Source organism: Pleuronectes platessa, chromosome 19, assembly GCF_947347685.1.
Source record: "Pleuronectes platessa chromosome 19, fPlePla1.1, whole genome shotgun sequence".
NCBI classification, from domain to species: domain Eukaryota; kingdom Metazoa; phylum Chordata; class Actinopteri; order Pleuronectiformes; family Pleuronectidae; genus Pleuronectes; species Pleuronectes platessa.
Window position 1 is genome coordinate 16141610 of NC_070644.1, and position 12576 is coordinate 16154185.

The 12576-nt window shown below is 43.7% G+C and overlaps 1 protein-coding gene across 1 annotated transcript in view; it reads left to right on the plus strand.

The window, feature by feature from the left end:
- Positions 1 to 10980, plus strand: part of LOC128425390 (matrix metalloproteinase-17) — a 28471-nt gene extending 17491 nt beyond the window's left edge. The window contains exons 6-9 of the mRNA XM_053411980.1: positions 3370 to 3452; positions 3928 to 4080; positions 4166 to 4423; positions 9521 to 10980. Coding sequence (XP_053267955.1) covers positions 3370 to 3452; positions 3928 to 4080; positions 4166 to 4423; positions 9521 to 9846 — 820 coding nt within the window. The 3' untranslated portion in view covers positions 9847 to 10980. The remainder of the gene's footprint in view (positions 1 to 3369; positions 3453 to 3927; positions 4081 to 4165; positions 4424 to 9520) is intronic.
- Positions 10981 to 12576: the final 1596 nt, after the last annotated feature.

Below are 12576 nucleotides of genomic sequence, written 5' to 3' on the forward strand. Positions count from 1 at the left end.
AAATGTCCTGTGTATGAACACAGACAGGCGGAGTAAAATGACCCTTAAATGGACCTGAAATACTGCTCCTGTGTGGAGCCATGTATCCCCACAGCCCTGTCAGTTAAACACAACCTGTCGTGTTCCAGCTGAGCTCCTGCATTGATTTTAAAACTGCTCGTTGTTCAACTAGTTTACATTATAGAAGTGTATCTTATAACCAAAGTTACAGTATTTAAGAAAATTTACTCAATTTGAGGTTTAAAACAGGAAAAGATCAGATTATTAATTTTATTTTAGCCAATTAATTGAGGTCCTCTTTGTGCTACCAGTGCCCCTCAGTTTAAGAGTCACTGCTCCAGGAGAACTATATATAAAATATCTAATAACAATCTGATTTATGGGCTGTTTGCCTCGGGAGCTGCAGCGTGCTCCGTGTCATGACAATGTGCTGCTGCTGAAAGCAGACGGATCAACACAATAACTCGGTTTTACTGTTTCTTCTAGCCACCATAACGGAACCTGTCATGACCATCTGGGTATTAACTTATCATTTAGCCTGAGGTGGGCATTAGAGGGGAGAGGATGTAATATTCAGAATGATCAGAAAATATCATAAATAAGGGATCATAAATATGAGGAGTGGATATGTAGAGGTGGATGTTTTGGCTACAGATGGAAGATGAAGGTGAGATCACCTCAGGGATCATCCTCTGGGGAACATAAATGGCTCTTATTGGCAAAGTGACATGAGGGCGGCTCCACAGGAAAGAAGACAAAGAGCGAAGCCAGTAATTGACATTAAATTTAAGGGCAATCTGTTTGATGGTTACATGCAACATATCAGTTAGGCTCCCAAACTACAGTGCCTTGCATAAGTATTCACCCCCTTTGGACTTTTCTATATTTTGTCATGGTATAACCACAGATTAAAATTTAATTCATCGTGAGTTTATGTAATGGACCAACACAAAATAGTGCATCATTTGGAATTGGGGGGAAATATTACATGGATTTCACAATTATTTACAAATAAAAATCTGAAAAGTGTTGAGTGCATATGTATTCACCCCCTTTACTGTGAAACCCCTAACAAAGATCTGGTGCGACCAATTGCATTCACAAGTCACATTTGCAAGTCACATAATTAGTAAATAGGGTTCACCTGTCTGCAATTTAATCTCAGTATAAATACACCTGTTCTGTGACGGACTCAGAGTTTGTTGGAGATCATTACTGAACAAACAGCATCATGAAGACCAAGGAGCTCACCAAACAGGTCAGGGATAAAGTTGTGGAGAAATATGAAGCAGGGTTAGGTTATAAAAAAATATCCAGAGCTTTGAACATCTCTCTGAGCACCATAAAATCCATCATAAGAAAATGGAAAGAATATGGCACAACCGCAAACCTACCAAGAGGAGGTCGTCCACCCAAACTGAAGAGTCGGACAAGGAGAAAATTAATCACAGAAGCAACCAGGAGGCCCATGGTTACTCTGGAGGAGTTGCAGAGATCCACAGCTGAGGTGGGAGAATCTGTCCACAGGACAACTATTAGTCGTCTACTCCACAAATCTGGCCTTTATGGAAGAGTGGCAAGAAGAAAGCCATTGTTGAAAGGGATCCATAAAAAATCCTGTTTGGAGTTTGCCAGAAGCCATGTGGGAGACACAGCAAACATGTGGAAGAAGGTGCTCTGGTCAGATGAGACCAAAATTGAACTTTTTGGCCTCAATGCAAAACGCTATGTGTGGCGAAAACCCAACACTGCCCATCACCCTGAGCACACCATCCCAACAGTGAAACATGGTGGTGGTAGCATCATGCTGTGGGGATGCTTCTCTTCAGCAGGTACAGGGAAACTGGTCAGAATAGAGGGAAAGATGGATGGAGCCAAATACAGGGAAATCCTTGAAGAAAATCTGATGCAGTCTGCAAAAGACTTGAGACTGGGGCGGAGGTTCATCTTCCAGCAGGACAATGACCCTAAACATACAGCCAGAGCTACAAAGGAATGGTTTGGATTAAAGAATGTTAATGTCTTAAAATGGCCCAGTCAAAGCCCAGACCTCAATCCAATAGAGAATCTATGGCAAGACTTGAAGATTGCGGTTCACAGACGGTCTCCATCCAATCTGACTGAGCTTCATCTTTTTTGCCAAGAAGAATGGACAAACCTTTCCATCTCTAGATGTGCAAAGCTGGTAGAGACATACCCCAAAAGACTTGCAGCTGTAATTGCAGCAAAAGGGGGTTCTACCAAGTATTGACACAGGGGGGTGAATACTTATGCACCCAACAGATGTCAACTTTTTTGTTCTCATTATTGTTTGTGTCACAATAAAATTTATTTTGCACCTCCAAAGTACTATGCATGTTTTGTTGATCAAACGGGAAAAAGTTTATTTAAGTCTATTTGAATTCCAGTTAGTAACAGTACATAATGGGAAAAAGTCCAAGGGGGGTGAAAACTTATGCAAGGCACTGTATATCTATAGATGGACGACTGACGGCTTCCGAAAAGGGTAGTTAATCACCTCAATCATGAATTTTAGAGATGATCTGGTTTCAGGAGACACTGGTTAATATCTAAAAAAATGATATTTTCATATGGCTGAAAACTGTCTTGTTGAACTCACAGGACAAAAAAGACTTTCATTCCGTTTCTCTCCTGCAGAGTTGCAGCTCCATAATTCTCGATCTTAGCAGAGTGTTAATCATGTAGATGTTACTCAAGCAGAGACTTTGCCTGTGAGATCCCTGCACTCTGATACAGTGAATTAAAGCAATCAACGGGGGGGCAGCTTACGTGATCAAACTGAGCTTCAACCTACATCGACACCAACGCTTGCTGACCTCCCTGCATGCACCTCCCACATGCAAAGTCTACGCAGCAGTTCCAAACCGAACAGGCAAATAAAACCCACTTACCCTCGCATCAGGCTTTTCATTGCCCTGCCCTCATTACTTGTTTTCCAGCACCTCAGTCAGGACGTGGTGCGGGGGGGGGGGGGGAGCTGGATTACACTTTGACAAAGGTCACGAATGCTGCCCACTAGTCCGCGGTGTCGTGTTAATGGAGCCCTGAATGGAGATCTTTGTTGATAGTACAAGGGCTGGCGGCCTCCCACTCACAGTGGTCGCCCTGTGGTGCTAATGGCTTCATCATTGGCAGGCCGACCACATCACTGCTTTAAATCACTTATTAGGCCCAGGGATGAATGCGATGGGGCACCTCACACTGTTTATCCTGTTTTTATTGTAGGGACAACATGCATCCACATGTTCTGACGGTCAGTGGGTGGGCGCAGTCTTCCCATGGTTGGTTATTTTTGTGTGCAAATGGATTTAACTCTTTTTCCTTTCCTCCAATTTGTTTCCCTGTCAGCCTGGCACGAGACGCCCCAGACAGATGCTCCAGTCACTTCGATGCCGTGGCGCAGATTCGCGGGGAGGCCTTCTTCTTCAAAGGTATTCAAGCTCGAGAGCAGAGAGTGAACGAGAGAGACAGACAGACTGACAGATAGAGAGTGACGGGAGAAACAGAGGAGAATGGAGTAAGACAAAGCGAATGAGTAAGGGACCGGGACAGGGCACAGCACAGAGTGGCTCCAGCGATCGATAGGAAAGTCATGTGTGGCTCCGAGGGCCCGAAGCACAGACTCAGACACCATCACAGATTCTGCAGCCTAGACAAAATGTGGCTGTAGTGGCCGGGCTGTCTGCTGTCTGGCTGAAATGTATCTCTTTGGCTCATTTGTGAGTCTGAATAACACAAAACAAGACAGCTTCCATTTGCCAAAACATGTTGAATAATATTAAATTGAGAATAATTATGTCAAAACAACGATACGTGACGTGTATCCGCTAACGACTCATTTATGATAATTACTGTACTCCTGAAGGATATCATGAAACGGCTCTAACCTGCTCCTGTCTGTCACAGGGAAGTACTTCTGGAGGCTAACTCGAGAGAAGCATCTGGTGTCTCTTCGCCCGGCTCAGATCCATCGCTTCTGGAGGGGCCTGCCGCCCAATCTGGACAGTATCGACGCCGTGTACGAGCGACCTGGGGACCACAAGATTGTGTTTTTTAAAGGTGAACATATCGCGTGTCATCATCTGCCTCCATAAGTCGTTTAACTGTTTATAGACTTTAATAACATCTGTGTTTCCCCCCTCAGGTCTCAAGTACTGGGTGTTTAAAGACAATAACGTGGAGGAAGGTTACCCCCGTGCGATCAGTGACTTTGGTTTGCCCTTGGAAGACATCGACGCGGCGTTTGTTTGGCTGCACAACGACAAAACCTACTTCTTCAAGGACAACAACTACTGGCGCTACGATGACCACCTGAGGCGCATGGACCAGGGCTACCCCAAAGACAGCTCGCTGTGGAAGGGGCTGCCGCCGCACCTGGACGACGCCATGAGGTGGTCGGACAGTGAGTAGCCCTAAAAAACTCCCTTTCATTTGGATACTACTTTGAATTTCCAGGCACTTCAGCCTAAACTTAGGGCTGAAGTTAAGCTTTTTCGGGATGCAGAGCGATTTAGTAAATCGTTATGCTCTGCATCTATAGAGAGACACTAGAGTTAAAACAGACCACATTTGAAACTGAGTGATAAACAGACATTTTCTCAACACTGGAAAAGTAATGAAATGAACAGATTTACAGAGTTTTATGTGACTCTGAGGGGAGCTGTTAAAAATCAGGGGAAACTCGCGTCACTCAGGTAAAATTAAATCTTTGAGAAGGAAACAACTTTTATATGAAAAACGCTTAAACTGTTGTGTTTAATAAAAAACAAGGGTTTTATAATACAAATGAACACTGTACACCAACTTCCACATGAGTAACCACAGATACAGATACACAGGCTCTAGTTAATATGGTGTATACGCCAACACAAACTCCGAGCTGCGGTTGTGGGAAATGAAATCGACAGCGGTGTGTCTGTTCCCTTCAGAGACCTCCTGGATACGAGCGGCTCAACTTTCCAGACAACAAACTTTTTTTTTTAGATTACAGACAATAAGTCAGTGTAGCAGAAAAGAGCTGGTGAGACTCTGCAGCTCAGCTTGCCAACAGGAGCCCTGACCTTTACACTGCAAACGCTGTGGAGCGCCGTGCTGCTTGTTACAAATCCACAGGCCGGCCACCTCTTGTTAATCCATGCTGCCCCTGTGAACTCGGCGGAGTCGGTCAGATTCGGGGGGGGGGGGGGGTGCACCGTCTGAGAAACACTGATCATTATCTAATTTAAGAGGTCCCATGGCGGGTCCTTCCTCCAGCGTTGACCCAAATACAATCGATGCCTTGCAGTCGATCCTGATCCAGTTCTGCAGATCCATCTTCTGATACAGCGCCGCCCCGGCTCCGAGGCAGAACCGGAGTTTGTCATTTGAACGGCCGAGGGGTCGGTCGGCTTGTAAAAGGGCTAAATGGCGCCAGAGCAAGAAAAAGGGGAATGAAAGAAAGTCCCATTCACAGACTGCTTTTCAGATTCACGGTATCTTCATCAGTTACTTTCCTCACAGCAGTCAACCTCCAGTGCCTCCAGCCCTCATTCACACACCACAAGCACAGTTTAATTTTAGATATATGTTTTTTAATCAGATTAGTTTTTTGCACCAAATTGTCAGTATTGAATTGTGTAACAATCCTGTTGTTGCCAGATTTAACAGAACGGTGTGCAGGACTCAGGAGGATCTATTGGAAGTTATGAATAATAAAAGTCGACTTTATTTTTTCATTGGTGCACAATCTGAAAGCAAGGATTGAGGGTTTTTTCCGAGTCTTTCATATCAGGTCCTTTTCCATTTCTACAGTTCCCCTTCACGTTGTTATTGCTTTCAGCTCATTGTTTTGGATCACAGATGATATTTATGTTTGTTTTATAGCTGGTTTTGTTGCTTCAGTGACTGAAATCCGATAATACCGCTTTATACGATTTATGTTTGTTTCAATTTGAAAGTTATCCCTAATTGACGCTTGGTGTTTGAAACTTCCAAGAGTAAAAATGATCGGCGTTGATCAAATATTGGTGATATGTGGTGCATGGGGACAACTGGAGTCTCCGAAGGGCTTTGCCTTTCCAAACATTTCCGCCTGATGAAGTAGACCTTTGTGGTGTTTGATCGTGGCAGCGGGGCCATTGCCTTCTGTTCATATATAATTAAACAGGTTCCAGAATATAATTATAGTGTAATTTCTGAAACACATCAGGGAAGAAGTGTCGGGCGCCAGATGGACGACGCACGTCTTGTTCCCTCGCTAACGGCCTCGACTTGGCTCGTAGCCTTGTGACATATGGTCGCCCACTAAACAGCAATTGACATTAACTTAGAAAAAGTCGTCATCAGTCACTGGCGACCTTTTTCAAAATATAAATCGGCCAATTAACTGCTTTGATCGGCCATCAGGGCGAGTTCCAGGTCACGGTTCACGTTGAGCTCACTGAGCACGAAACTTCTTCAGTCCTGTTGGATCTCGATCGGTTTTCAGCTTTGATTCGTCTGAATTTCCTCCTTGTACAAATTAACACTTTCAGACATTTACCACAGTGTCCAAGTGAGTGAAATAGCTTACTCAGAATAAATTAGACTTTTCATTTCAGAACGCCCAAGGCAATATTTACCCACAACATATTTAATGAACAATTAATAAACCAATGTAAAGCTTTATTTTAAAGCATATTTATCTACTGGTGTGTGTTTCCCTCTCTCTCCTTCTCCTTATAACTCCTGATATGTGGAATACCACCTCTTTTAAAACACGTTTCTATCTATGCACAATATGTTTGCTTTGGTTTTTAAGTTACGTTTTTCCTCATCTAAGTTTCAGCATTCTTTTCTTATAATAATTTACTATTTTATTTACTTATATATGTATTTGTACGCCTCCAGAGGAACACACTTTAATCTATGCATAATTATATGTAGTTCTAGTTTTACTTTGTACTCACTTCAGTTAAGTATTGTTTTAAATATTACTGATAATTAGTTGATTCCTAGCCATTTGCTTTAGGATCCATTTAGTATCTACCTCCCACCCACCTCCCGCCTTCCCACCCACCCCCTCCTCTCTTTCCACTCCTTCTCTGAGTGGCTAAAGCTTTATGGGGGGGGTTCAGGTAATGAGACCATTACTGTATCATGTCATGCCTGAATCTGTAAAATTTCTCCAGATGCATCTGTGCCTGTAAACCATCCCGGCCTTTTAGCTTCTCTCAAATTTCTAGTACCTTCTATAAAACACCCCACAAACATATGCGAGTGTAAAAATCTATCTGTGTGTGTGTGTGTGTTCACAGCTGGCCCTGTGTAATAGTGTGTGGATTTGCATGACATTACACATTATGAGGAGTCGTTATTAGTGAGTACTGGAAAGTAAATTACGATAATTAGAGACATTCATCAAGAAGCGTCACTTCGAATTATATCTGTGAACACAGTTTTTACGCAGGTTCAGTGTTTTTTTGCATCTTGTCTTCTTGATATTTTGGTTGCATACACAATATATTCATCATTTGGGTGTAAACATAATTTTGTTGTTTTGTTTGGAGCTTATTTGTGCCGATGTTTCTCCCAGAGTCAGAGTAAGAAGTTGAGAAGTATATTAATAAGCTCGTTGAGATTTAGAGTCCCTGACTAAATAGGCCGAAACTGAGAGTTGGTTTCATAACTCGATTTAATCACTGTGCGGCCCAGGAGGAGGTGGAGGACAATCGTAGGAGACTTAATGAGTCCCAAAATATGAAATTAATCAATAAGACAGTTGTTATCCTTCGCTCTGAAAGTCACAAATAATATTAGAAGCGGTGAAGGCCATTTTCACTGCAGGGACACATCTTTCATGCTTTTAGCAAGAAAGGAAATCTATGGAGGTTTATCTTGTTGGGGCGAATTAATATCTGGGAACTAACTTTTCAAACAACTAAAGATTTGTGTTTACTTCTAGCTCGAGTGCAGAATAACTCTAAAAGATGAATATTTTAATAAGATAACCTATTCATAATTGTTTTACATATATTCGGTTGAAATCCAGTTTAAGCGTTCTCGCTGCAGAGGTAATGCTTGGTTGTAGTCGTATGGATGTTGCCTAAGATGTAGATCAATGCAATTTTTTTGCTGAAAACTATAGATATAATATAATATATCATGATAATTATGTCTGACCATTTAAAATGATCATATAAGCGTGTTCCTCTGACTACATTAGAGCTTTGGATCTTGAGTTGGACCTCGGGAGATTCCCTGCTTCTGCTGCTGAGCAAGTATAATAGGCCCAACGCTCTGGACACGTTTCCTCCATTGGGATTAATAATGTTTACTTTACCTTCACATTGTTTTGGCAGCCTTTACCCAGCGGATCCCCTCTGAGGAAACCTCCCCTCACCTTGTCCAGATTAAGGTCTGATAAAGAACTTGTAGACGTTAAAAACTGGAACAGAAACCACTAATTAGCTGGAGGTGCTCAGACCTTGTTTCAGGTCGCTCTCGATGGGAGAGCTCAGCTTCCCCTCTCTCCCAGCGGCGGATCCCAGCTGAACGTCTGGAGCCTCTTTTTTTCCGTGTTGTGTTTAGAGGTCTGTGTTGTGTCGGAGCTTTTGCCAACTTCCCAGGTCCCCACTCGATGCTTTCTGACGTGCGTGTGCGCTCGTGCGTGTGTGTAGAAACAAAACTGCCTGCATAAACACTACGTAATGATGAAGTGACAAGTGATGGTGAGCGGTGAGAGAGAGGAGCGTCAAGAGACAGACGCCCCTGAGAAATCACAGGTTTATGAGATGGATATGAAAGATAATGAGGGGAGAGAGTTGGTGTGATAACAACAATTCTAGAGAGAAATAAGTTGAAGGAGGGAGCAGAGGAGCGTCCGTATTGTTATTGTACATCTGTCTATCTCAATAAGCTAGCACATATATTTCTGTTTGCTGTATTTTAATAGTAAATGTCCATAATATTTGGGCGGGAGAGGGTGAGATCAACTTTTACCCCTATAGGACATTTGTTATGTTATTGACTTGTTTTCCGCTGTTGGATCACATCCCTCACACCAAGAAGGTTCCAGTTTAGAATCACAGTCTCGATCGGGGTCTTTCTGTGTCTATCTCCTGGTCCTCCAGCTCCCACTAACATCTGGCTTTTGTTTGCAATGGGTGCAATGGGTACAATGGGTATGTACTCCTGGGTCAAATTAGCCTGTTGTCAACAAAAGTTCTTATTGTCTCCATGAGGGAAGCACGACCCTTGAGTGACTCAGTGTTTGGTGCATTTGGGACATCGAACATGATTCACAGGGAGAAAAAAACAGGGAGGCAAACGCCTTTGTATAACAAGTTGCCCGTGTTTAAAAAACATGCATATACCTGATAATTTTGGTCTAAAACGAGGTGTATAGGTCGGCCTGTGATCCGCTGCTGACCTGTCCAAAGGATGAGTAATATAGATAATGGAAGGTCATGTTGTTTTGTCTGTGTCTCATAGCACAAATAAATACCAACCCTCTCTCTCTCCTCTCTCTCTCCCTGTAAAGGCTCGTCCTATTTCTTCAAGGGGAAGGAGTACTGGAAAGTTCCGGGCAGTGACATGGAGGTGGAGGCAGGTTACCCCCGCCTCATCGCCAAGGACTGGCTGCTGTGCACGGAGATGCAGTCGGACTCCCCCGACGCGGAGCCCAAGAGCACGGAGACGAGGGTCAACGTGCACCGCCAGCCGGACCACGCGGAGAACGGGTACGAGGTGTGCTCCTGCACCTCGGACTCCGCCTCGCCTTTGGGCGCCCGCCACTCCCCCTCCCCCCTCTGGCTGCTGCCGCCGCTCTGGACGCTCTCGCTGGCCCTCAGCTCCGAACTGCTATGATACCAGAGCACGGGACCAAGTTCTCAAGCTGAGGCGCAAGAGACAGACTCTCCAGAGGAGGACCGCGGGACGCGAAATACAAACTCTACCATTTGTTCATATAAATATCAATTGGTATGTTTTTTGCTGTTATTTATTTCACATGCCATTCAGTGTCATCTAAGGAGCCTTCCAGCTCAGTGAGCCTAGTGCATACAGTTAACATGTTATTATACTAGGGCATCCCTAGTAGCCGTCCTTTCACTGACAAGGACAGTGGTAGAACCATCCTTACACAGAATCACAACTTCTATTCTTTGGCTTCTCAACTGGCTCAACTTTTGCTGCGAGGAAAACAAATTGATGATTGGGACTTGATGTGTTCACTCTAAATAAGGAAGTATTCGAACAGCACCAATGATAATTACTTTCTTTCATGTACAAGTTTAGAGCAATAATGAATGGCCCTGTGGGATGCAAGCAGAGAGACACAGGAACAAAGGTCTGGATGAGAAGATCGAACGCTAATGTCTGTACGCTAAACAGGAAGCGACAGCCGGGAGCTGGTTAGCTTAGCTCAGCATGAAGACTGGAAACAAGGGGAAATCCATATTTATATTACTGTTTAAGTCATGTTTATTATTACTGTAAAACAACATGTGGGTACACAGGCTCGACCAATCAAATAACAAGTTAAAACCAAACATGATCACTTAAACATACATCAGTGTGTTAAGGACAGTCCTTAAGTAATTACAAATATTTAGACTTTGTAGTTTGGTCCATGTCCCATCCAACGACATGGAGGAAGAAGGGGCCTATACCGTAGCCAGCCACAAGGGGGCGTTCAAGATGATTTGGCTTCACTTTTGGAGTGCCACCATATCGTCCATCTTTACATTCCATAGTTTCTCTCTGTATCCAGACTTTCTGTCTAGCCAGGCTGAACCAACCCCGGTTGTGGCCTTGTTTTTAAATCTATTAATCTTATTACAGCGTATTCTCTGTAACGTCTGTTGCTTTAGGCGGCGCCTGGTGAGCAGAGCTTGCTCGCCAGGCTGCACACTGCCTCCCAGCGTTCACCAGTGAAATTGGTTACAGTCAAGGATTTGGTCACGGCCACGGTCGGGGTTCGGCTCCATCAATCCATCACAGAGGCAGTCCGACAGGAGGAGCTGCCTGGAAGACTTAGAGCAGGGCAAAGAGTGACATTAGACACATAGATCCTGTGGTTTGACGGGTGACTGACACGCCGGTGTGCATCGAGGCGGACAGGTGAAAGGTACGCTGGGATGTAGAGTTTCTAGATAGCTAGGTTTACAGATGATAGGCCCCATGGGAGGTGGACAGAAACACTCAGGAACGGCATGCTGGGATGTCGACAGGTGAGATGAACGGCCTCAGCAGTCAGACAGGTGGAAAGCTTCCAGTGCGGCTCCACGGAGAAAAGTTCACACTGGGATGTGGGGACGGGAAGACAAATTAATGATTTCCTGTTTGACAGGAGATCCCAGACTTTATTTTAACGTCATTATCCTCCAGTTAATCCCTCTGCTGTTCTCCCTCCTGTTTGAGGAACCGCTGTATCTTCACCAATTCATCATTTCAAACACTCGCTGCCATCATCAGAGGCGGTATTTGGTTTGGTTGTATTCTTTTGGTAATAAATAAGGATAGATTGTGATTCCATATTGCTTCGATCAGATTATCGTCCACTGAGCCTTTTCTCTTCGTCAGTCTAAGCTCCTATTGGTGACGTCCTTCGCCGACCTCACAGGATAGATTTACAGTATTCTTCTTGCAGATATATTTACCTACAGTTTAAATATAGACACAGATATATTTGAGTTGAGATATTCCATGGTTTCTGCAAAAAAAAATAAACAGGTGGACTGTGTAAATTTCAAGCTGTGGTTTTTTTAATGTAAAATATTTTTGTAGAAAAATAAAAAGAACCTGGATGACTTTATCAGCGTTGTGTGGTCACTTTTCTTTTTTCAGTCCATCACTCGTACTCAGTCCTGCGGCTGTGTGGGCTGAGTGTGTAATTATTTAGTGTCACTGAAAAGGAGCCGGGGCTGGAAGACGGATGAAGGTGACATGACAGCTTGCAGACACCGACTGGGAGAGGCTGTCTCTTGATCTCCGGAATCATGTTTACTCTTAAAATGGTCGTCAGGAATGCAAACCACGTCACGTCAGTCACATCACATTGACTCGTCCTCTGACTAGTTTTATGAACAGGTTTATATATAAATACACCCCTGCCTCATAAGAGCAGTAAAGTCACCTGACAGAGAAAAATTCAGCAGCTTACGTGACGCCTGGTTGAAGATGGAAGTGATTTGTAGGTCGCAACTAAGTGAGTGGTCGGGAACATTGAACCGGAGCCCGATGGGAGTCACACTTTAGCTCTCACTCACTTTAAAAAAAATTGGAAGTTGAAAGTGAAGGTGACCTCCTTCAAATAATGAAGAACCAAACTTTAAGGTACAATAAGTTTAACTTGAAGAGCATTCGGAGACGTCCCCCAAGGCTGATCTGGCCCTTTTGTCACCATATTGCAGATACATGAATGGCATCAGATACATATCCAATGAAATGTAAACCATTTCATTAAACACGTGCAAAATATCGTTGAAAGGAATATTTGTTACCATGATGAATTAAGATCAGCCTCCTAAAAAATACAAAATCTATTTCAGTATCCCGATTGGTACCAAATTTCCCCTTATCTTAGATATGAGCCCT